The sequence below is a fragment of the Cetorhinus maximus genome, chromosome 2, assembly GCF_964194155.1.
Source record: "Cetorhinus maximus chromosome 2, sCetMax3.hap1.1, whole genome shotgun sequence".
NCBI classification, from domain to species: domain Eukaryota; kingdom Metazoa; phylum Chordata; class Chondrichthyes; order Lamniformes; family Cetorhinidae; genus Cetorhinus; species Cetorhinus maximus.
The window spans coordinates 188,255,512-188,281,848 of record NC_135880.1 but is presented as its reverse complement, the minus strand read 5'-3'; the positions used below and the strand labels follow the sequence as shown (position 1 = coordinate 188,281,848).

General features: G+C 44.2%; 1 protein-coding gene across 1 annotated transcript in view; it reads left to right on the top strand.

Annotated features, from left to right (window-relative positions):
* Positions 1–426: 426 nt before the first annotated feature.
* kcnj5 (potassium inwardly rectifying channel subfamily J member 5) overlaps positions 427–26,337 on the top strand; it is a 35,561-nt gene continuing 9,650 nt past the window's right edge. The window contains exons 1-2 of the mRNA XM_078530817.1: positions 427–512; positions 19,710–20,691. Of these exons, the coding sequence (XP_078386943.1) occupies positions 19,758–20,691 (934 nt within the window). The 5' untranslated portion in view covers positions 427–512; positions 19,710–19,757. The remainder of the gene's footprint in view (positions 513–19,709; positions 20,692–26,337) is intronic.

Genomic DNA, 26,337 nt, shown 5'->3' with positions numbered 1-26,337 from the left:
GTAGGTAGATAGTTGGATATGTAGGTAGATGGATAGGTAGGTAGATAGATAGGTAGATGGATAACTGGATATGTAGGTAGATGGATAGTTGGATATGTAGGTAGATGGACAGATAGCTGGATAGGTAGGTAGATGGATAGGTAGGTAGATAGATAACTGGATATGTAGGTAAATGGATATATGGGTAGATAGATAACTGGATATGTAGATAGATGGATAACTGGATTTGTAGGTAGATGGATTTATAGGTAGATGGATAGATAGTTGGATATGTAGGTAGGTAGGATTTGAACAGGAGCAAAGGATAAACACTGAAAACCCCTGTTACAACTCATCATTGTTAATTGCTGAAATGTGACGGTGGCTGATGCTGTGATCACATGGCTCTCTCTCTCTCTTCCTCATTTATAACTCACTCGGTACAGAGCAGAACCTGAAGCTGCTGCGACAGACCGAGTGGAGTGAGCGGCTCTGATGGAACGGGTACCGAGACATTAAGCCGGCGCTGCGCTGTAAGTCCACTGATGGATTCCCCGCAGTTTTACAGATAATTAACCGGGGAGCGGGATTGCAGCTGGGGGTTTGGGGTGAAGTTTAGGGGTGGGGGACAGAAGCAGGTGGGGAGGGTTAGACTGGGGCAGAGTGAATGGGTGTCAGAGAGCCTTGTGCTCCCTCCCACTAGATGGACAGGGACGGCTGCAGCTTTCAATAAACAACCTTTAAAGTTGGCTGAATTGTGTGGGGTTAACTCTCTGAGTTAAGAGTAAGAGGTTCTGCTTGGATCGGGCAGTGGGCTCTGGACTGCACCAGGAGCAGCTCCGCTCACTCTAGGCTGCCGGATAAAACTCCCAGCCAGCGCTTCATCCGCTAAACACTGCAATATGCTGGCTTCAACAAAGAGACGGTGTATGTAGGGGGCGGAGTGGGGACACGCTGAGTTTGCAAAGTGCTGCGGTTTGGGGAACATTTCCTGACTGTGATACTGACCTGATCAGGCTGAAACTGAGCAGAGAAAATGGCCCTGAATCTTTTTTAAAAAAAAGACATATCCATCCTCTGGCTTCAGAGCAGCCGGACTCCAGTTATACTGCACCTTGGTGCAAAGTGGAATCGGTGTGCCTCCTGGATCGCCGAGCACATTTCCCTGAGTGGACAGATTGCAGGGACACCCGGATCAGATCCAGATCACTGGCGCTGTCCAAGGTGGGAGGGACAGGGTAACGTTAATAACCTTTAGTTAGTGGTTTTCGAATTTGAGAGTAGGATCTCCTGCTGCACAGATGAGGATGGGCATTTCTGCTTCCTTTGTTACAGGTTTTCAGATGGTGGGTCAGTGTTGGCCCGGTGGGACTGAGATGCCACAGGGGTCGCTGTCTGTCCACGAGCTGAACTGGTGCAGTGTGTCCATAGATAGAGTAACCCAGAGAGGGAGCTCACGCAATTGACACACATCCATCCACCCGTTTGTTCACATTTGTTCCTGTTTTTTGTCAGTTACTCGTTTATTTTACCTCAGTCAATGAATGAGAGCTCACTTTTCAATTGTGATTGAGAATGGATGGGGAGCAACTGCCGTGTGAGGAAGGATGGTAACCAGAGGATAGAGGTTTAAGATCATTGGTTCAGTAAAAGCTCTCACTGAAAGGCTGCACGAGGTTTCCATTGTAATTTTGACAAGAAAACTGGGCGAATATTTGAAAAGGAAGTTTACAGTAGTGAGATTAATCTCTTTCAAAGGGATATCACAGGCATGATGAGCTGAAGTGCCTCTTTCTAGGCTGTATAGTCCTATTAATACAAAACTATGTATTCATGATCTGGAATAACATTGTATAATATTATGCTGCATGTTTTAATTTAATTATCACTGGTAGAATAACTCAGTTCAGATCATAATTCGTGATTGATTTGATGATTACAGTTCTGTTCTGAAGGTACTGATTCTCACTGGGATACGGGTTCCACACACACACACTGACTCTCACTGGGGTACGGGTTCCACACACACACACTGACTCTCACTGGGGTACGGGTTCCACACACACACACTGACTCTCACTGGGGTACGGGTTCCACACACACACACTGACTCTCACTGGGGTACGGGTTCCACACACACACACTGACTCTCACTGGGGTACGGGTTCCACACACACACACTGACTCCCACTGGGGTACGGGTTCCACACACACACACTGACTCTCACTGGGATACGGGTTCCACACACACACACACCGACTCTCACTGGGGTACGGGTTCCACACACACACACTGACTCTCACTGGGGTACGGGTTCCACACACACACTGATTCTCACTGGGGTACGGGTTCCACACACACACACTGACTCTCACTGGGGTACGGGTTCCACACACACACTGATTCTCACTGGGGTACGGGTTCCACACGCACACTGACTCTCACTGGGGTACGGTTTCCACACGCACACTGACTCTCAATGGGGTCTGGGTTCCATACGCACACTGACTCTCACTGGGATACAGGTCACACACACAATCTGAATCTTGCTGGGGTACGGGTCCTACACACACCAACTCTCACTGGGTATGGGCTGCACGCACACACACACGCTGACTCTCACTGGGATACAGGTCACACACACAACCTGAATCTCGCTGGGGTACGGGTCCCACACACACACACTGACTCTCACTGGGGTATGGGTCCCACACATGCTGACTGTAACTGGTGTAGGGGTCCCACACGCACACTATTATTAGGGTGCAGGTCTCACACACGCACTGCTTCTCACTGGGGTACGTGTGCCACACACACTAACTCTTGCTGGGGTATAGGTGGTGCGGCTGGCCCTCTGATTGGCCTGGTGGGTTTTGGACATTGGTTGCCTCCTCAATTTTTTGGCATCTCAGCGGCTATCTGTTAATGGACCACTGCTGGTAAAATTCTGCCTCAGGATCCCACCATCTGCCGAAATGGTGTCTGTTCCTACTTTTGGCATCAGAGCCAGGACTCCAGGCTTCACTGTAAGATTCAGTCCTGTCTGTTAAAACACTTACTGTCTATAGTTGCATATAAAGAATGAGGCCCAGATGTTTATTTATGTTGAGGCCAGAAGTGGCTGAAAGAAGTCAGTGTGAACAGGGCTGTGAAGGCCCAGCCGTTTTTAATGGCTTGATTGACCTCTTTACCATTTCTCCCTGTTTTTCTGCCTGGTAGTGGGATTGCCAGGGTGATGGCCAGAAGGGAACATCAGTGCCAATCAACTGGTAAGTGAGGAGTTCAGTGTGTGGGATCAGTCATGATCAGAAGCGACTAGAAAGAGACTGCGATTAGGGCTGGAGGGGAATACCATGGTTGGCAGGGACACTACAGTAGCCCTTGTCATGTGACACTCCCCAATGGATTTTTGAGAGTGAATTTGATGTATAATGAGGTTGTGAAGCTGGACCAGGCAAAGATCGACTGCCCTTGACAAATATTGAAATCGGTGGGATGGAAAATTAGAGACTGATTCAACTACTCCAGTAACACACAGGCAAAATACTGCAGATGGTGGAGATCTGAAATGAAAACAAAGTGCTGGAAATGCTCAGCAGGTCTGTCAGCATCTGTGGGGAGAGAAGCAGGGTTAACGTTTCAGATTGATGATGACGATCAATCACAATTGTTAAATGTTTCTCTCCACAGATGCTGCCAGACCTGCTGAGTGTTCCAGCGTTTTCTGTTTTTATTTATGACTAATTCACCTCTGTCTGATTTGCATCCAATGAAGCTGAATTTCATCCATTTCATCTTTTGAGGAAGGGGCCTGTAAAGTTTCTTTCTGCACATTTTACTTTCTCCGCCCGCCCCCCCCAAATTCACCCATCACCAACATTGAAACCACAGACTCAAGGATTCTGTGATATCTTTGATTATTCACCCCCTTTGTGGTAGGGAAGAAGGGAATTGCTAAACAGAAATAGACCAAGGTCCATCTAGTTTGCCTTCTACCAACCTAGTAGCTCCATTATACAATATTAGTGTTGACTAATCATAGCAATCAATATCAATTAGTCTACAATAGACCCAGGCAGGAGGCACGAGGCAAGGTAAAACCCCTGTGCTTGGAGAGCTTTAGAAAACTGCTTCTCTCCAACGTGCCACACTTCTCACACATCCCATCAAATCTCATCTATCCCTGACCTGGTAAAATGTCCATGGCTGAAACTAGCTGATGAATTAACTTCTGCCCTAACCCCATCACTCCCAGGTACCTGTAAACTGCTCCAACCCCTTGATTCTGTAACTCACTCCTGCATATTAATTATTGAAAATATTATAGGTGATTTCTCTCAACTTGAGTGTCCAATCACACTATCTCTCACACTCTCACTGTGTTGAAATTGAGCTCCCTGTCTCCATCTCATTCCCAGTTCTTGAAAATCGTCCTCTCTCTCACTCTTGGTGGTCTCCTGCAATGTGGTCTTAGTTGTCACTGCTGGTTCTTAATTTGTTCACTGATGGAAATCGTTGAGTTTTGACAGGCAGCAGGAGGCCTTACAGTCCTAAAAGTCAGGAAGTGTTTTTTTTAATTCTTTCATGGGATGTGGGCATCACTGCATTTGTTGCCCATCCATAACTGCCCTTGAACGGAGTGGCTTGCTAGGCCATTTCAGAGGACAGTTAAGAGTCAACCACATTGCTGCAGATCTGGAGTTACATGTAGGCCAGACCAGGTAAGGACGGCAGATTTCCTTCCCTAAAGGACATTAGTGAACCAGATGGGATTTTTACAACAATCAGTGATTATCATTACAGAGACTAGTTTTAAAATTCTAGATTTATTAATTGAATTTAAATTCCATTAGCTGCTGTGGTGGGATTTGTATCCATGTCCCCCGAACATTAGCCTGCTGATAACTAGTGCAGTGACATTATCACTAGGCCACTCTCTCACCCCTGACTGATGAATGCTCTTGTGATCTTCCCTTTGTACTGCCAGTGGGTATGTGTCCCATGGACTGGAAAACTCATCCCAGATCTGAAATGAACGGAATTTCACACCACCTCCCCATCCACCAGACCCCAACAAGCTAAATAACAGCCTGTAGGCGGGACGGCCATTAACCCCTATGATCATCCTGTTATTTATGGTGTTTAGATAAAACAGGGCTAATTCAAAATGATTAGTGCCATTAAATTGAATTTTTGTGTATTCTTTTCGAGTGAAATAGGCGGCACTTCACTCCTCTCATATATGAGCAGCTCTGTTGATCTTCAATAATAAAAACAGAAAATGCTAGAAATGCTCTGGCAGCATCTGTGAAGAGAGAAACAGAGTTAACGTCTCAGGTTGATTAACTCTACACAGATGCTGCCAGACCTGCTGAGTATTTCCAGCATTTTCTGTTTTTATTTCTGTTGGTTTTTTTACTGTGTGGAAGCATCAAAGATACATTTTTGAGTGTGATTTAAAGTTGCTATGAGAGCTGGACTGCTGCAGGTTTTGTTTAAAAGCCCCGGAATCTTGGAACATCTAAAATTAGATCTGTTTGCTTTGTCAAAAGGCAGTAATGTTCATTATTAATGAGTGGCTTCTCCAGGACACCGATGTGGAAATGCTGTGTTGCTCAGGGAATTTACACTGCATTGTTGCACACTCTGATATTCTGCAGGATCAATGATTGAATAATCAGCTATTGAATCACACTGTGTGCCTTATTGGAAACTGACCTGCTGAGCCATGCTAGAATGACTATCGTACAGAGAAGGTGAGCTTGCAGGTGAACTTTTGAATTTTTGTGTGCAAGCTTCAATGATGGGGACAAGCTGAGACAACCCTGAAGACTGACAGCTCAAAGGCCAGTCAGACTCGCAGTGTAGTGAATCAGAACATAAGCGCACTCTCATTACAGGAAGAAAAACCTGTCTACATCAGTGATGAATATAGAAATTATTGAAGGGAGATGAGTGCTGGAAGCATGGGAATTAATTTCTAATGAAGCCATGGAATATCAGAACATCCCATAATAGGAACAAGGAGACCATTCAACAACTTGAACGCTAGTATTCAATTAGACCATGGCTGATCTGTACCTTTAAACTCATTTACCTGTTTTAGCTCCACATCCCTTAATACTCTTAACCAACAAAAACCTAGTGATTTTAGTCTTAGGAGCTCCAACTGTCTCCCAATATCCACAGCATATTGTGGGAGTTAATTCCATGGGCAGGATTTTGCCCTTGGTGCCTGGGGTGGGTGGGGGGCAGAAGGGGGCGGTTGGGAAGCCAACCCGCGATCCCGCTTCACACTGCGATTTCACGCTGGTGGACCATTTAAGGCCCGCCTAGTGTGGAATGCGAGCAGCAGCGCTCAGCACTGCCTGTGCGGATGGTGGGGGAGGAAGGGGAACAGGCCTAGTGCGATATTCACGCATGCGCACAAAAGAGCGCTTCAGTTTCCCTGAGGCAGCTCTGTGCCTCAGGAAGATGAAGCACTATTTTTTTTTAAAAAAATAAAGGAAAGAAAATTGTCATAAAACATGCCCTGTCATGTTACGCTGTCACCTGAGCTGGGACACGTTTTTAACTCAAAAATAACATTTTTATTTGATGTTCATTTACTTTAAGAAACCTCATCCTGCCCGTGGATGAGGTTTCCTAAAAAATGTAAAGGCCGCTTGGCCTTTTCGCTTGCCAGCCAACCGTTAGGTTGGACGGGCAGCGTAAATTTGAATTTAAGTAGATTGTTTATGGCCTTAATAGGCCTTCTAATTATCAGCGGGCACGCAGCCAACTCCACCTCGCGCCCGCCAAACAAAAATATCACGAGACTGCGTCATGATGTTGGGATGCTCGCCCGACGTCATCGCGCGTCATTTTACGCTTGGGCATGTCTTTCACGCGCCCGTCTGCCGAGCGTAATATTCTGCCCCAAATTGCTACAACACCTTATGTGAGAAATTGGTTCTTAATTTCACTCCAGAGCCACCCTGTTCAAATTTTAAGATCATGTCCCTCGTCCTTCATCCCCTGACCAGAGGTAATCGTTTCCCTACATCTACTCTGAATTTACCCTATCAAATTTTTTACTTTTAAAATTTTAAACAATTGAATTAAATCCCCTCTTAAATCATCTATAATTCAGGAAATGCAAACCATGTTTAGGCAACCTGTTCTCATAATTTAACTCTCTAGATTCTCTATAGCTCTGGTGAATCTGTACTGCAGTTCTTGAGGGCCAATATATCCTTCCTGAGGAGCAGTGCCTAGAACTGAATGGAGTTTTTGCAAAGGGGTTTAACCAGAGCTCTGTACAGCTGTAGCATAACTTCTATCCCTTTGTATTCCAGCCTTTGTCATAATGGCCAACATTCCATTAGCCTTTTAACTATTTTTTGCACCCATTAACTTTAAGTGATTTCTATACTTGGACTTCTAAATATTTCTATTTCTTCCCAGTTGCCAGTTGTCACCATTTGGAAAATGCTCTCATTTATCTTTCTTAGGTCCAAATTGGATGAGGCCACACTTTCCTAAAATTGTGTTTCAATGGCTGTAGTTTGTCCCACTTAATCTCTCATCGTCCCTTTGTAAATGCCTGCCCAGATCTATACTGCGGATTCTCACTCCTAATCTACTGTCATTCACAAGCTTGGTTATAGGACACTCGACGTGCTCTTAATTTTGCTAATAATGATTTGCGTAGAACTTTATTGAAAGCCTTTTTGAAGTCCATGTAGATAATATCCATAAACACACCCCTGTTCACCTTGTTAGACCTTCTGAAGAAAATAATTCATCTGCATGATTTAGACCTGACTCACCTACCGTATAAAACCATTCTGACTATCTCTAAACAGTATCATTAACAAATTCTGATTATTTTTCATGCATTTACTAAGGAGCCTGTTGGAAACAAAAAATGATGAGGGTAAAATGCAGCCTCATTGCAACATCTGTGTGTCTGTCTCTCTCACACTCACTCATGATGGGCAGAATTGTCTCAGATTTGCATCAGTCTGGTAGCGGGCAGGAAGAAAGTCGTTTTAGTGGCCGGCCGCAATGGTGGATTTTCACGCCAGATCGTCCCACTCCTGCTTCATTAATTATGCAGTCGCAGGAAACACTCCATCTCACTGGTGGGCGGCCTCCGATTTGCCACCACACCATTACCTCGCTGCTTCCTCACGCAGGGCACCATATTTAAACTGCAGCCGTGCGCACACTTCTCAATGCTTGCAGTCCCGGACTGCTCCAGTGAAGACATGGCCCCAAAAGCCAAGAAGAGTGCAGCACCCTGATTCAGTGGCGCATCCCTGGGGCACCTTCTGGATGCCACTGAGGCCCATCGCGATGTCCTCTACCTCCCCTCTGGCCACAGGAGGCCCATCAGTCTCACCTGGCTTGGGAGGCGGTAGCAGAGGTGGTCAGTGCCAACGCTGCACAAGGGGACGGCCATCCAGTGCAGAAAACAGATGAATGATCTCATCCTTGCTGCCAGGGTAAGGCAACCACCCCATCACTCTCTAAACTCATACAATCAAGTCCATCACACATTCACTGGCACCTCACTCACTGCCAGCTCAAGAGAAGTGTTCCAAGGCTATGCCCCTTTATTTTTGAAAATGTAATTTTTCAACTTTCAACTGACTGGAAATTTCGCAATTTGAACTGAGACTGAGCAAAGTGATTAAAAATGCAAGGCCACATTCCAAGATGAAGGTGAGAAAACAATAAATCACCCTCAGGGGAATGTGAACACAGAGACATTTCCTATAATCCAAACATCCATTTTAACTTGTAATTGTTTAAGGAAGAGACATTAAAAATGCAAACAATTGATATTAAAACAATGGCTGCCACAGACAGACCCACCCAAAACCTCTTGGAAATACACAATGGGAGATATATTTCAAGGCAAGGCTGCCAGCCTATAGAGAGGGATTGCAAGTGACAAAGGCAGTGTCCAGAAGGTCTTCAGCAGACAAAACAAGCTGATGGCTGCGATCTCTCTCTCTCTCTTTCATTTAGAATAGGTGTGTCACCCGGTTTGAGAAGCCAAGTCTACCAGAAACCTACCAGTGAACCGAGATCTCGTAATGATTGCAATATCTTTTACATCTGACTGCATCCAAGAAACCAGCTAACCTAAATCAACCACGACGTTTAAAATCTACACCTCAAGGACAATCAAAGGACACTTTACCGTATATCTTTTTTTAAAGTCAGGCTCGTGTGTGTGTGTGTGTGTGTGTCTGTGTGTGTGTATCGGAATGGCTGCATGAGGGCCGAATGCTTGATTTTGCATTATTTTTATTTTTTCTCCTGTTTAGTGGTTAATAAATTTGCTCTTTCTTTGACTCAAGAAAAGCTTGTTTATCTGGTTCCTTATTGCTCACAGCTTAAATAATTAAATAAATTCTCATTTGGAAAAGGCATATCCTCCTGAAAAAGAAACTTAAACTTTTGTTGTGACCACCCAAGGAGGTTGAATAGAGGGGAGCCAGTTCACCCCTTCTCACCTGGTCACAACAGAAGGTTGTATTGAACCATTGCAGTTCATTCACTCCCTCCACCACCGACACACAGTAGCAGCAGTGTGTACCATCTACAAGATGCGCTACAGCAACTCATTAAGGCTCCTTCAACAGCACCTTCTAAACCTGTGACCTCTACAACCTACAAGGACAAGGGCAGCAGATGCATGGGAACACCACCATCTGCAAGTTTCCCTCCAAGTCACACACCATTCCATCTTGGAACTATATCCCCATTCCTTCACTCCCTTCCTAGCAACACTGTGAGTGTCCCTACAACATATGGACTGCAGCAGTTCAAGAAGGCAGTGTACCACCATCTTTTCAAGGGCGATTAGGGGTGGGCAATAAATGCTGACCTAGCCAGGGATGCCCACATCTCATGAACAATTTTTTATAAAGGAGTCGACAGAGGTATATAGAAAGATTAAGTGAGTGGGCAAAAACTTGGCAGATGGAATATAATGCGGGAAAATGTGAGGTTAAGCACTTTAGCAGGAAGAATAGAGGAGCTGAATATTATTTAAATGGAGAAAGACTGCAGAAAGCTGCACCACAGAGGAATTTGGGAGCCCTTGTGCATGAATCTCAAAAAAGCTACCATACAAGTTCAACAGGTAATAGGGAAGGCAAATGGAACGTTGGCCTTTAATTCAAAGGGCATGGGGTAGAAAAATAGGGAAGTCTTGCTAAAACTATGTAAGGCAGTAGATAGACCACACCTAGAATACTGGGAACAGTTTTGGTCCCCTTATCTAAGGAAAGATATACTGGCATTGGAGGCAGTCCAACGAAGGTTCACTAGGTTGATCTCGGGTATGGAGGGGTTTTCTTATGAGGAGAGGTTGAGTAGTTTAGGCCTGTACTCATTGGAGTTTAGAAGAATGAGAGGTGACCTTATTGAAACATATAAAATTCTTAGGGGGCTTGACAGGGTAGATGCTGAGAGGTTGTTTCCCCTTGTGGGTGAGTCTAGGACCAGAGGGCATAATCTCAGAGTAAGGAATTGCCCATTTAAAACAGAGATGAGGAGGAATTTCTTCTCTGAGGATAGTGAATCTGTAGAATTCTTTACCACAGACGGCTGTAGAGGTTGGTTTGTTAAGTATATTCAAGGCTGAGATGGACAGATTTTTAATCAGTAAGGGAATCAAGGGTTATGGGGAAAGAGAAGGAAATGGAATTGAGGATTATCAGATCAGCTATGATCTCAATGAATGAAGGAGCAGGCTCGATGGGCCGAATGGCCTACCTCTGCTCCTGTGTCTTATGGAATGGATAGTCGCCCAGGGATCTTTTAAATATGGCGTCCGGATATGACGGTGGGGTGTGTGACTTCCTGCCCGCCCCACCGCACAATTCACCAGGAAACCCACGGCTGAATCATTAATGACCCCGATATTGCGAGATTCAGAGGGTTTACCCACGAGGTTCGATGGTGGGAGTCCCTCTGATGTCCCTACCACGGGACTTAGGCACAGAGCGGAAAATCCCGGTCGTTCATTCTGTCTAACTCTCTGCAGATGCTGATCAGTTCCAGCGATTTTTCTATTTATTGCTCTAGGCACATCCTTTGTTTCTTTACTTCTCCCCATTACCACCCCTTTTGCTTTGTAACATCATTTCTTTAGTCGTTGAACCTCTCCTGCCTTCCATTGTAGACAGACATATTTCTATTCACACATCACTCGGCCCCGTCCCTCCCCCGGTCACTCGGCGTGGTCCCTCCCCCGGTCACTCGGTGCAGGCCTTCCCCTGGTCACTCGGCATGGTCCCTCCCCCAGTCACTCAGCGCGGTCCCTCCCCTAGTCACTCGGTCCAGTCCCTCCCCCGGTCACTCGGTCTGGTCCCTCCCCCGGTCACTCGGTCCGGTCCCTCCCCCGGTCACTCGGCGCGGTCCCTCCCCCGGTCACTCGGCGCCGTCCCTCCCCCGGTCACTCGGCGCTGTCCCTCCCCCGGTCACTCGGCGCGGTCCCTCCCCCGGTCACTTGGCGCGGGCCCTCCCCCGGTCACTCGGCCCGGGCCCTCCCTCGGTCACTCAGCGCGGGCCCTCCCCCGGTCACTCGGCGCGGGCCCTCCCCCGATCACACTCATTCCTTTTATATCGGGTTGCAATACTTTGTAAGTTTGTGTGAAGTGTCTGAGGGAGAGGGTGGAGAGGGGGAGGGGGGAAGGTGGGGGGAGCGGAGGGGGAGAGAGAGAGAGAGGGGGAGGGGGAGGGGAGAGAAAGATGGGGAGGTGGGGTGGGGGAGAGGGGGAAGGGGAGGTGGGGTGGGGGAGAGGGGGAGGGGGGAGGTGGGAGGGGAGGCTGGGGAGGGGCAGGGGGGTGGCGGAAGGTGGGGAGGGGGGAGTGGGAGAGGTAAGGTAAAATAAGACATGAATGTGTTAAATGTGGATAAACTCACTGGAACTGTCAATTTTGTCAAGGCATTTAAATCTCCAAAACTCTTTAAATTAAAAAAAACAGCTGTTGTAACTTTTTGCAATTTCACTAGACTGTCTGTTGATATAAGCCTAAGGGTTATCATTATAGGATTACTGCTGCATGACTGATTCTACAATGTATCATAGTTGGAGGATGTAAGTTCACCGTTTGATAGCTCAAAGTGGTTATAAAGTCTTGTTTACATAATGGATTAAGTACTTGAAGGAATTTAAATGTATTAATGGGATGTAAAGAATGGGTTTTTAGCAATAAGAGTTTTTTGTAAGTAGTGAAGTCATCAATAGAACTTTATTTCATTTCACCTCAGCATGGCTCCTGAGGCCTGCCCATGGTGTATAGTGGGTGAGTCGGTAAGGAGGGTAGGGGAAAAGGGTGGGGGCATGTTTTGGCATAGGGCCTATAAAGGGCCATGGTGTGGGTAGAGGAGCATAGGTTGGCATTGAGGCTATGAAGGGCTATGGGGAGGGGTGGGTGGAAGGCATGAGGTGGCTTGAGCAGGCTTGGATAAGGCATGGGAAATGTGCAAGGGGTAAGGGACTGTGAAGGGTGAGGGCTAGACAGATGTCTGTTGATGTATTGTTCTTTTTTGCAGCTGGGATGAAGTCCCAGATCACCAAGGTAGGACTCTCACACAGCCCACCTCAGCACAGGGGAGCCCCTGTACCTGCCTCCAAACTCTTACCAGAGGCGACAGGCCTGTCTGACTCCAGTTCTTACCACCTATACCGCCCAACACCCCCCCGCCCACTTGACCCCCCCCCCACCTGAGACTACCACCACCGCCCCCCCACCACCCCCCAACCCCCACACCCCGGAATGAAAATTAGAGCATAAGGGGCAATTTCTGCCTAGTTCAGTTTAAGAAGCGAAAATTTAGCCTATGGTTTTTGCCTCAAACACTAAACCTGAAATTAAAAGTCCCACAACTCTCCATGTAAACCAGTTTCTGCTGCTGACTGTTCACAATCCCTTACACTTACTCTTGTATTTATATATCCTCATTCCAGACAACTCAATATTGAGATTCTGCTTCCAACTAGCCTGATCAAGCGTTTCATAATTTTAAAGGGTTATTATATGCCCACCAGACAGTACTTAGGTTGCATGGATTACTGAGACAGCCCACCCTGCTCAAATACTTTCCTCTAGCCTCTCCAACCTGTGCCTCTGATGTTCCTTATCCTGTTCCTCTTTAACTGCATCTATTATTCCCCCACTAAGTGCAGCTACTGACAGCAAGAAAGTGTTTGTTGCTGAATATAGCCCACTCTACTGTGCAGCTAGACAACACAAGGAGCTCTGCTGCTGTCAAACCTGCTTTAGGCTTGGCAGACACAAATTGTGCATTGCTCAACTGGGGAATTTGACTAATGCCTTAATTGATGTTGAACAAGGAAGGAGCATGTTACAAAACACTCTCGCCCACTTTAATATCAAAGGCAGTGCCTGTATCAGAGATAGACTTTGGGTGAAGTGAAGTGAAGAGAAATGCTTTCCATCTGTCCATCTGTTTTCAAAGCGTGACCATCTGAGGAACTTTCTAGGCCATAATAATCAGCTTAATTAACCAACGCTCCAGTAAACTTACTGACGTGGTTATGACATGGGATGTGTAGTTGAGGCAAAGAATTGAAGGTGATCAGTAGTGGCTGACTGTAGATTGTTCTGAATATCTAATTTCATGATTCATATGCATTAGAAATATAACCTTTAATTTGGGGGAAAATTAAGATAATTGAAAATACCTGCTGGTAAACAGACCTAAAATAATTGCAAATCAAATAATGTTCTGTGTTTGTTTAATAAGATAACAATGGAAAGTATTGTAAACTAAATAATGGGCTACCTCTTTGAGCTTCATGGTGGAGGCAGGATGTCTACAGCTCTCTCAATAAGTGGTTTAAATTATTCTTGGGGTTTCCAGAACAAAGGGAAGGCTTGAGAAATGGAGTTGATTAGTTCAAGTCTCTATCTGGGGCATTCCAGGTGTGCCACATCGCATGGAGGTAGGTTGCATGGAGGTTTTTCTTTGGTTTTGGGTTTGTATGGCTTGATTGCTCACAGAAACAGTCACCCAGGAGCAGCTTTGAGACAGGAAGAGAGAGAGAATCTCGTGGAGTTGTAAAGCAGCTGGAACAAATAGCAGAGGGATATCAGAAACCAAGGGTGCTCTCTGATTTGGAGTCACTGAGCAAGAATGCAGTGATGCCCATGCTTGAGCTGGGCAGTCCACAGTCATGAGGTATTGAACGGGAGTTGGAGGGTTCAGCTAGCTGGATGCCAGTGCAATGGCCCCAGGAAATCTCATTCCTCTGAGAATAGCTGGATCACTGAGGAGAATCAAAGTGAATTCCTGAGGGTGATGGCACATGTTGGTTTGGTCCCAGGAGATGTGAAGGAACCTTCAATATCCTGTAAAGTATAGGGGAACACTTGGGTGCCAATAAAAGTAGGATAGAAAATGGTCTATTGAAATTTTTGGATTTACAAAATATAATGTTAAGTTAGTACTTGCTTTGTTTAACTCTTGTGCAGTTAAAGTTTTTGTTTAAAACGTGAAATTTTGTGATGTAATTCTTTCAGCTAATAACCACATGTTCAAATTTCTTTTAAAAATTACTGGCCACTACTGAGATCATAACAAGATCTGGACACAAATCAGAAGTGCACAGGTGATGGGAGTGGACAATTGTCATTTTTCTTTTCCATACCAAGTGGTACACAAGCCAGCTGCTTCATCTGCTTTTACATCCAGCAGCCATGCTCTAGATTGTCTCTGTAACAGCCCCTTTTTATACAGACAGGTGTCAACCTGACTCCCTGCTCCTTAACGTGGACCACTATCTAGATGCTGTGGGGTTCACACCAACTGGATGTCAACTCTACACTCAGATACCAGAACTTGCTCTGCACTTATTGTCACAGGGGCATGAATGCTACCATTCGCCCAAGGCTCATTCTCAAATGCAACACAGTGCTCAAGTGACATTTAAAGGCATGCAGGCTATTGAAGGGATATGCCAGAGCTAATGGACAAGAATTCCTACCTCCTTAGCCTCTCCCAAAGCTGTATTTGTTGATGACTTTACTAAACTTTACTAAAGTTCAAAGTGGAGGTGCTTACGTGCAATAGTGTGATAGAAGAGCCAAGGTCCTGCATGAGTCTGCGGGAGGAGATGGTACAGCTTCGCACTCGCCCTTGTGAGGAGGAAAGTTGCCCCCTGAGCCAGTGTACAATGCCAGCCTCGTATTGCAGCACCCAGAGGAGGAAGATGCTCAGGGGCCATAACCAGCTGGTACTGATGGTAACCATGCCAAACAACCCTTTGCCTGGTGACAGAGTCCCACCTGAAGATAGATTTGTTAACTAGTGAGAAATGAGGGAAACAGGTAGAAATAAAGAAAACTACATTGTATGCTGAAAGAGGCAAGAAAGGAGCTGCATTCATGTTGTACATTACTCCACAACCCCAAAAGGTTCACATACAATGAATTGCAGTCACTGTTATGTGAACAATGTGTGCGACGGGGCAGCTGAATTGTTTTAATTCTTAGGTTTTGTTATACAGCATTGTTTTAATGATTAAGTTTCCATGTGGTAGGCTGGCAGTGGAGTACTCAGTGTAAGAGGACAGAAGATATTTCAAAGCATGTATCCTGTTCATGTTTTCCTCAACTTTTCATTTAATTCTGTTTAAAAAGGAGCTGTTCTAAAAAGCCACATTAATACTCTTGTGTCCCTCTACATCAGCTTGGAGTAATTTGGTTGGTTAGTTGGGAATTATGCAGCCTGCAGTCGTGAGAAAACAAAGCTGGGGAACAGCATGTTATTGCAGTATTTTGCCTTGACTGAATAATGTTGTGACTGAGGCGAAATGTGTGCTTTCTTCTTGCAGCCATTTGCTGCGATACGTGACCTTGTTTAAATCAGTGCAATTAAGCCATTCAGCAGCTAGTTGTAATTGAAAAAAGATCTTCACCCTGAAAGACAGGGAAAAAAAACTGACACCCCGTCCGGGAAATCCAACCGGACACCCCATCCGGGGAATCCAACCGGACACTCCGTCCGGGATGGAAACGTGTCAGTGCCAGTATCCGGTATGGAGAGAACAGGGCTGTGCCCACGACAGTTGAATAGTTTGCCGCATTCATCACTCAGTTCAAAAATGAATAATGGCCAATTGGACCATGTACCATATTAAATCCTTAGGGACTTGACAGGCTAGACCTTGAAAAAATGTTTCCACTGTCTGGGAAGTCTAGAACATGGGGGTCACTATACCAAAATACAGGGTCGGTCATCCAGGACGGAGGTGAGAAGAAATTTCTTCAGTTGAACGTTGGCAAATCTTTGTATTATTTATACCAGAGAGCTACAGATACTCAGTTATTGAGTGTATTCAAGACAGAGTTTGAAAGATATTTAGGTGGTGTTCACAGAATCACAGATTTGTTACAGAGCACAAGGAGGTCAGTTGGCCCATCGATTCTGCACTGGCTCTCCAATGAGCAATTCACCTAGTGCCATTACCCTGCCTTCTGCCTGTAATTCAAGGGTTAAGATTCACAAGAGCTATTAGGGATGGATAATTAATGCTGGCCTAGCCAGCAACGCCCACACCCTACGAAAGAGTAAATAAAACCCTGCACATTCCTCTTTTTCAGATAACAGTCTAATTCCATCTTGAATGCCTTGATTGAACTTGCCTCCACCACACTCTCAGGAAGTGCATCCCAGACCTTAACCACTCACTGTGTGAAAAAGTATTTTCTGATATCGCTTTTGCCTCTTTGGCCAATTACTTTAAATCTGTGTCCTCTTGTTCTCAATCCTTTCATGAGCAGGAACAGTTTCTCCTTATCTATTCTGTCCAGCCCACTCATGATTTTGAATACCTCTATCAAATCTCCTCTCAGCCTTCTCCAAGGAAGACAGCCCCAGCTTCTCCAATCTACCTTCATAATTGAAGTTCCTCATCCCTGGAGTCATTCTCGTGAATCTTTTCTACACTCTCTCCAATGCCTTCACATCCTTCCTAAACTGCACACCCAGAACTAAAGGCTGAGGCTGAACTAGTGTCTTATACAAATTCAACATAACCTCCTTGCTCTTGTACTCTATGGCCCTATTAATAAAGCTAAGGAAACTGTATGTTTTGTTAACCACACTCTCAACCTGTCCTGCCATCTTCAATGACTTATACACATATACATCCAGGTTCCTCTGCTCCTGCATCCCCTTTTGAATTGTACCCTTTATTTTTTATTGTCTCTCCATGTTCTTCCTACCAAAATGAATTACTTCACACTCCTCCACATTGAACTTCATCTGCCACCTGCCTGCCCATTCCACCAACATGTCTATGTCCTTTTGAAGTTCTACACTATTCTCCTCACAGTTCACAAAGCTTCCAAGTTGCATATCATTCGCTAATTTTTAAATTGTGCCCTGTACACCAAGGTCTAGGTTGTTAACATATACCAGGAAAAGCAAGGGTCCCAACACTGACCCAGGGGGGGCTCCACTACAAACCTTCCTCCAGTCGAGAAACATCCATTAACCACTACTCTCTCTTTCCTGTCGCTCAGCATTACGACCGGGATGGGAGGAGTGCGTGTATTTTCTAGCCCCACTACTCCACAGGCCATACTATTAACTTACCATAAACTTTTCACCAAAATAGCCAATCGTCTATTTCCCCTACTAGCGCCTAGAATAAAAGAGTCTTCAACCAGGCTTCTCTCAATAAACTCGTAGCGATTGTTTATTATAAAACAAAATTTATTTTTAACAAGTTGCAAATACTGGTCAACACACCATTGTAATTAGGAAATATAACTATCTATCTCTTCCTAAAGAATTCCCCCAGCACACACACAGACAAACAAAGGACAAACAGATAGAGTCTCTTTTCAGAGATGGCTTTAGAGAATGAGGGTTAAAAAATAAAGGATAAAGTTCACAGGGTTTGACATGGGGTTCCCTCATGTGAAGACGGTCAACTGGTCCCAGTGGAACTGTAAGTTCTCACCAACTGGTCTAAGCTTTGCAGACCAGTTACACTTGGATGCGGGTTCTCTGGCTACAGGCTGATAGCCGCACACAATTTTAGGCAAGGTAGAGAGAGGGAGCCAGTCAAGATAGCCTTCCTTCTTCAGCTTGTTCTCTGACAAGACTGCCTTCAAAACAAGCAGGTTCACAACTTAAGTTTTTTTCCTCTCTCCCATGTGACTTCCAGCAAGTTACCAACCTTTGTCTTTTCAGTTTTTCCCCCATCAATTAAAGTGATTGCAGTTCAGAACAAACAACCAGATCTTCCACAGGTGCCATAAAGGTCAGGTTATTTCTTGGAAGAGGCCTGCTTGCTGGCCTCTTATGACATTAACTTATGACGGTTTTTTATAAATCCCAGGTTAGCATCCAAATGTCCACATAATGCCATCTCCTTCCATTTTGAAAAAGAAAAATACAGTCTTGAGAAATATGATTCTAACATCACTCAATTTTGTATCCATGGGCAGAATTTTTCCCTTGGCGAGCAGGAGCAGGCAGGGGTGGTCAGGAAGCCAACCACAGACCGCCGCCTGCGATTGAGCCTGTAAGGCAATTTCACGCTGGTGGGCCGATTAAGGCCCGCCCAGCATGAAAGGCGAGCGTCAGCGTCAACGCTGCCTGTGCAGGTGGGAGAGGAGTTTGAGCCGGGCAAACGCACGCTACATAATCTCCCTGAGGCAGAGAGCTGGGAGATGAAGATATATGAAAAAAAATGATTTAAATAAAAATATAATGAAACATGTCCCCTCATGTGAATCTCTCACACGAGCAGGGACAATGTTATTAATGAAAAACTAAAGTTTTTATTTTTTTTAAATTTGCTTTTGGAAACTTCATCCCACTTGTGCAAAGGCCACTTGGCGTTTTCGTAAGGTTGGACGGGCAGTGAAATTTTATTTTAATTAACCTTTTAATGGCCTTAATAGGCCTTTTAATTGTCGGCGGGCGCGTGCCGGAGTCGGTAGCGCGCCTGCCAACCGAAATATCACGCGTGTGCGCGATGACATCCGGACGCTCACCCGACGTCATCGCGTGTCATTTTATGCTCGGTCAGATCAGCCGTGCGCCTGCCTGCAGAGTAAAAAATTTTACCCCATGTGGCTACTGTCCCTTTTATTCCATATTTGTTGAATTGAGGTTCAAGGTCAGTCAAAGGCCGAGCAGGCATGAAAGGACAAATGATCCACTCCAGCTCCGATTTCTGATGTATAAAGGGAAACAGGTGCCTATGATGCGATACTCTAAGAAGGAATAAGCACCTTCAGGAGAAAGATTGAGAGGGGATAATGAGTAAATATAAGGGCTATCACTGTTATTGGCAAAGGGATCCTGGTCAAAACCCCTCATCCCTTTTCCACCTGGATTAGCCAATGTTGGATTTATGTCACGGCGAGTCTTGTCGAGATTCCATACAGGCTGCAGAAAGATTGGGCCTTATACATTACGTAAGCTCCAAACCATATCCCTAGGAAGCAGTAAAGGACTAACGGAATAGAGGAGATGGGAACACATCAACACTTGCTGTAGACACCTCAACAATAGTGATCCAACTCAATAATACCCCAAAACCAACCCATTTCCCGTAACCCTAATTCTGACATGATTATATTGTCAGATTTATTGTGGCAATTTACGCTTTTGCATGTTCTATACAACAAAGTGTGCAAGTGTATGATTTTACAGTTGAAATAATCTCTATTTCAGGTGGTAATATTGGAGTGACACCAATATTTGATCTGAAGGAACTGCAGAATGGCAGGAGATTCCAGAGTCCTCCCGAACACAGACATGGACATCAGAGCAACGACAAGAGAATCTAAGAAGTTGCCTAAACACGCACGGGACAACATCTTAACAACAGACAGGACACGACTACTTGCGGAACCAAAGAAAGTCAAGCAAAGGTATGTTGACAAGGATGGGAAGTGTAACGTCCACCATGGAAATGTCCAGGAGACCTACAGATACTTTAGTGACCTGTTTACCACCTTGGTGGACCTCAAATGGCGTTTTAACCTCTTAATCTTCACATTGGTCTTTACTGTTACTTGGCTGTTCTTTGGATTAATCTGGTGGCTTATAGCCTACATCCGAGGAGACCTGGACCATTTAGGAGATCCAACGTGGACCCCTTGTGTGGATAATTTGAATGGGTTCGTGTCTGCATTTTTATTTTCTATTGAAACTGAAACAACTATTGGTTATGGACACAGAGTTATAACGGAGAAATGCCCAGAGGGGATTATCCTGCTCTTGGTCCAGGCCATTCTGGGATCCATTGTTAATGCTTTAATGGTTGGCTGTATGTTTGTGAAGATTTCCCAGCCAAAGAATCGAGCCGAGACACTCATGTTTTCAAACCGCGCGGTCATATCTCTCCGAGATGAGAAGATGTGTCTCATGTTCCGGGTTGGGGATCTTCGTAACTCGCATATTGTGGAGGCTTCCATCCGAGCCAAGCTCATCAAATCCAGACAGACCAAAGAAGGAGAATTCATACCTCTCAACCAGACTGACATCAACGTGGGCTTTGACACTGGGGATGACCGCCTCTTCCTGGTGTCACCGCTGATAATTTCACACGAAATTAATGAGAAGAGCCCTTTTTGGGAAATGAACCGAAGTCAACTGGAGAAGGAGGATTTTGAGATCGTCGTAATCCTCGAAGGCATGGTGGAAGCAACAGGTAGAGTCTGAATAATGCAAACATTTTCTCTGTAGTGTGTGGCTCACTGTGTGGGCAGTTAGCTGGGATGAAGGCCCCCATTTTAAAGAGTCGGGGTGGGCACAATGCTGCACCCCAAAGCACAAAGTGAACCCGAGGAGTCTAATGAGATGGAGGCTTAGCTGATTGTTAATGGCTAGAATCCGTGTGCAGAACTTTCATCCTGATCCCCCGGTTCTCCACTTGCTGATCAGTAGGCAGGAACGAATGAGAGGCAGGAGGGTGCAGCTGAAGGCTCCCAGGATTTGTCCCCAGCTTTCACATAAGAGGGGCAGAGAAGGTGAATGCAACAGGGTGGGGAGTGGGAAGATAGCCCATTGCTTCCTTGTGAGGTCCTGAGGAGCAGTCAAGTCAACTTAAAATAAGAATACAAAGCTCCTTGGCCTCCTCTAGCCCATGAATCCCCTCTCCACATGTGTGGCCTGACAATGAAGCCATCACTGCTTCCCCCCGCCACTCAAGCCTCAGAGTGAAATATTGGACCTGGCCCTGATCTGCACAATTAAAGGCAAACCCCTCCAGTTTAGAATGGCTGTCCTGTTCACTTGCTCAATAGGAACAGGCAAATATTCAGGCCAGACAGAAAGCAGTGCAATGGGAAAAGATAAATCACTCGTCTCATTTAACTACCACACTCACCCCTCCTGGTTTCCCAAAGGAAACATTAAATCAAAGCCCTGTCTACCCTTTCAGCTACGTGAAAGATCGCACTGCATCACTGAAGGAAGAGCCGGTGAGTTCTCCTTTGTCCTGGCCAATATTTATCCCTTGACCAATGTCTTTTTATGACATTGCTTTTTGCGGGAGCTTGCAAATTAGCTGCTGTGTTTCCTACATTACAACAGTAACTACAGTATTTTTTATTCTTTTTAAACTAAAATTTAGCAGTTATAATAACTAACCATGCAAAAAAAATGCTTACAGTATGACAATAATTCAATACACTTACATTTTGAAGAGAAAGGGAAAAAAAGAAAAAGAGTAGGAGGAAGAAGAAAAATGGAAAGAGAAAAGAACCTCTCCCCAACCCCCCAAAAAAATAAATAATAAGAAAACCAACAACAATCATAGGTCCGATAAAAGCAAAATACTGTGGATGCTGGAAATCTAGAACAAAAACAAAAATACCTGGAAAAACTCAGCAGGTCTGACAGCATCTGTGGAGAGGAACACAGTTAACGTTTTGAGTCCATGTGACCCTTCATCAGATGTAAATCATAGAAAGTTGAGGCCGCAGCACAGACCCCTGTAGGACTCCACTTGTCACATCCTACCAATCCGAAAAAGACCCATTTATGCATACTCTCTGCTTTCTAACAGCCAGCCAATCTTCTATCCATGCTAATATGTCACCCCATCCACCATGCATGTTTATTTTCCATAATAACCTTTGATGTGGCACCTTATCAAATGCCTTCTGGAAATCCAAGTACAATACGTCTACAGGCTCCCCTTTATCCACCGCACATGTTACTCTTCAAAAAACGCCAATAAATTGGTTAAACATGATTTTCCTTTCACAAAACCATGCTGACTCTTCCCCATTGCCTCGAGCTCTTCTAAGTGCCCAGCTATAACTTCTTTAATGATCGATTCTAACAACTTCCCCACAACAGACATCAAGCTAACTGGCCTGTAGTTTCCTGTTTTCTGCCTCCCTCCCTTCTTGAATAGAGGGGTTATATTTTCTATTTTCCAGTCTGATGGAACCTTTCCAGAATCTAGCAAACTGTGAAAAATTAACCAATGCACCGACTACCTCACTAGCCAACTCTTTTTTAAGACCCGAGGATGTAGTCCGTTGGGACCCGGAGACTTGCCAGCCCTCAGCTCCATCAGTTTGCTCAGTAACTGTTTACCTAGTGATTTCAATTTCACCAAGTTCCTCTCTCCATTTCACCTCCTGATTTGCAGCGATTACTGGAATGTTTTTTGTATCCTCTATAGTGAACACAGAAGAAAAATATTTGTTCATTTCTTCTGTCATTTCCTTATGACTACTTTTAACTTAACACTGTCACTCTCTGGAGGACCAACACTCACTACTTTTTTTCCTTTTTAAACACCTGTAGAACCTCTTGCTATCCATTTTCACATTTCTAGCTAGCTTCCTCTCATACACTAATTTCTTTCTCCTGATTAACCTTTTGGTCATTCTCTGCCATTCTTTATTTTCTGTCCTGCCACTCATCTTTGTGGAGTTGTATGCTTTTTCCTTAAGTTTAATGCCTTCCTTAACTTCTTTAGTTAACCAAGGATGATGGGTCCTCCCTTTCGAGTTTTTCTTTATAATAAGAATGTATTTATTTTGAATATTCTGAATATCCCCTGAAATGTTTGCCACCGATTCTCTATCGATCTATCCACTAGACTAGTTTCCCAGTTCACTTCCGCGCGCTCAGCTTTCATCCCCACATAGTTGCCCTTATTTAAGTTTAACATACTAGTCTTAGACCCCCTCTTCTTCCTTTCAAACTGGATGTAAAATTCAATCATATTGTGGTCACTGCTACCAAGGGATGCCTTTACTCTGAGGTCATTAATTAATCCTGTCACGTTACATAATACCAAGTCTAATATAACCTGCTCTCTGGTTGGTTCCAGAACATGCTGCTCTAAGAATCTATCTCAAAAGCATTCTAAGAACTCCTCATCCAGGCTACTACTGCCAATGTGATTTTTCCAGTTTGTGTAGATTAAAATCACCCATGATTATTGCCGTCCCTTTATCACAAGCACGCAATATTTTTTCTTGAATGCTTTGTCCTAACTGTGGCTACTGTTAGGGGGCCTGTAGACCACTCCCACTAATGATGTTTTTCCCCTACTATTCCTCATCTCCTCGCAAACCAATTCTACATTCTGATCTCCTGAACCAAGGTCATCTCTAACTTTTGCACCAATGCCCTCTTTGATGAACAGTGCTACCCCTCCACCTTTACCTAGCTTCCTATTCTTATTGAATGCCATGTACCCCTCAACATTAAGGACACAATCCTTGTTGTCCTGCAGCCACGTCTCCATAATTGCTGTCAGATCATATTTATTTACTTCAATGTGGGCCATAAATTCATTTACTTTGTTGTGAATATTACGCACATATAAAAAAAGAATTTGCAGCCCAAAGTCTGTTCTGAACTGGGTCCAAATCTTAAGTGACTGTCTAACAGTAGGGTTTGAAGAAAAATGACTGGTTGAGAAAGGAATAGAGGAGCACAACAGGGCAGGCAATTGGATTGACAGCAGGCTGCCTCCAATTGCACCCACATTAAACTGAGTCCGACCGAAGCCATAAAGAAATATTACGGATATTAGCAGACCAATAATAAAGCTGAAAATTAGGCAGTGCCAAACCACCTAAAGACTTTGTAGAAAAACTTTACGAATTCTGGGTGTTTTCTTATTCCAAATAGAGGAAGAAATTAATTGGTCTACTGCATCAAAAAAAAACGCTTGGGAATGAACAATGGAATGCACTAAAATAAGTATAGAAATCTTGGCAAAATATTCACCTTTACAGAATTAATACGACCAACTAAAGAAAGGGGTAATCTAGTCCAATGTACTAAGTCTTGCTTCTTACATTCTAACAAAGGGTCAAGGTTGAGCTTAAAATGGTCTCCAAAGGATCAAGTAATTAAAATTCCTAAATACTTAAAACTGTTCACTGAGACCTTGAAAGGGAGGGAAGATAAGGGAGGGTAACTTTTTGCCATAGAGTTAATAGAAAAAAATTCCACTCTTTTGCAAATCAGTTTTAAAACCTAAAATATGACCAAATCGCTCAAGAATAGAGAAAATATGTGGGAGAGATGAGGCCGGATTAGTGATGTAAAGAAGCAGGTCATCAGCATATAGGGAGAGTTTCTGCTCGACTCCACCCCATAAAGCACCCTGTATATCGCCGCAGGTCCACAGTGAAATTGCCAGGGGCTCAATAGCAATAGTGAAAAGTAGGTGGGGGAAGGGGACAACCCTGTCTGATACCTGGATGGAGATCAAAGAGTTTAAAGTGAATATTATTTGTAAGTACTGAAGTAGTCGGTGAGGAATACAACAGTTTTATCCATTTTATAAAAATGGGTCCAAATCCAGATTTTTGAAGAGTGAAGAAAAGTCCCATTCCACTCAATCAAAAGCTGTCTCTGCATCTGTCTCTGCATCCATAGTTATAAGAACCTCAGGGAGAGGAGTAGTTGAATGTGTATCAATAATATTGAAAAGAAGCCTCAAATTAGAGAAGCATTGCCTGCCCTGTATAAAACTTGTCTGGTCAGGAGAGATAATAGATGGAAGGACAGGTTCAAGACGGTGGGCTTAGGCTTTATCTAGTATCTTGACATCTGCATTTAAAAGGGAAATAGGCTGGTATGAACTGCAATGCAGAGAATCCTTATCCCTCTTTAAAGGAATAGACAAAGGTGCCTTGTAGGAGGGAGTGTTTTAGAGAGAAAGCATTCCGAAAACAGAGACAATAGTAATGGAGAAAGTTGTGATAAGAATTTTTTATAAAATTTTATTGGAAATCCATCAGGTCCTGGTGCCTTATTACTTTGCATGGATTTAATTGTCTTGACTATTTCATCTTGAGAAAAAGAACTTCTAACATATTCATAGAGTCAGACGCTAGAGATGGGATGTCCATATTATCAAAAAAATTGTGAAATAAACCAGGATCTGAAAAGAAGTCTGAGGTTTAAAGATTGGAATAAAAAAGTTTGAATTGATCATTGACCTCATGATGATCGGTGGTGGTTGACCCTGTTGGAGTGGTAATTTCAGTAATTGAGAGGAAGCAGACTGGCGAAGCTGGTGAGCTCATAAAATGTACCATGCGATCTAAGTATAAGCTTTTCTGTTTATTTAGTGGAAAGATGATCAACTTCAGTCTGTAGAGCCAGACGCTGTTTGTGTAATACAGGGGTAGGTGCAACAGCATCCTGATGTCCACTAAGAGAATTTGGACAATCAATTGGGACAATTTTGAGGTATTGTGTTTGTTAAGTTGGGCAGTATTTGAAATTATTTGTGCCTTCATACTCTCCCAGACAGTAACAAAGGAAATATCTGAAGTAGTATTAAATTCTATACAAGTATATATTTGCGAAGAAATGAATTTAGTAAAATCCAGGTCCATCAGAAGAAGAGAATCAAGACACCATGATTGACAAGAAACAGGTTGGTCATGTAATCGTATTGCTAAAACTAAGGGGGCATGGTCAGAGATCACAAAACTATTGTACAGGCAGGATTGAATTAACATGGAGCAGCCTCTTGTCAAGGAAAAAATAGTCAATATGTGAATAGGTGTGGTGAAAAGGAGAGGAAAAAGGAGAACAAAAACAGAAACAGAAATACCTGGAAAAACTCAGCAGGTCTGGCAGCTTCGGCGGAGGAGAGCACAGTTAACGTTTCGAGTCCTCATGACCCTTCAACAGAACTAAGTAAAAATAGGAAATAGCTATTTCTCTACTTAGTTCTGTTGAAGGGTCATGAGGATTCGAAACGCCAACTTTGTTCTTCTCCGCCGAAGCTGCCAGACCTGCTGAGTTTTTCCAGGTATTTCTGTTTCTGTTTTGGATTTCCAGCATCTGCAGTTTTTTGTTT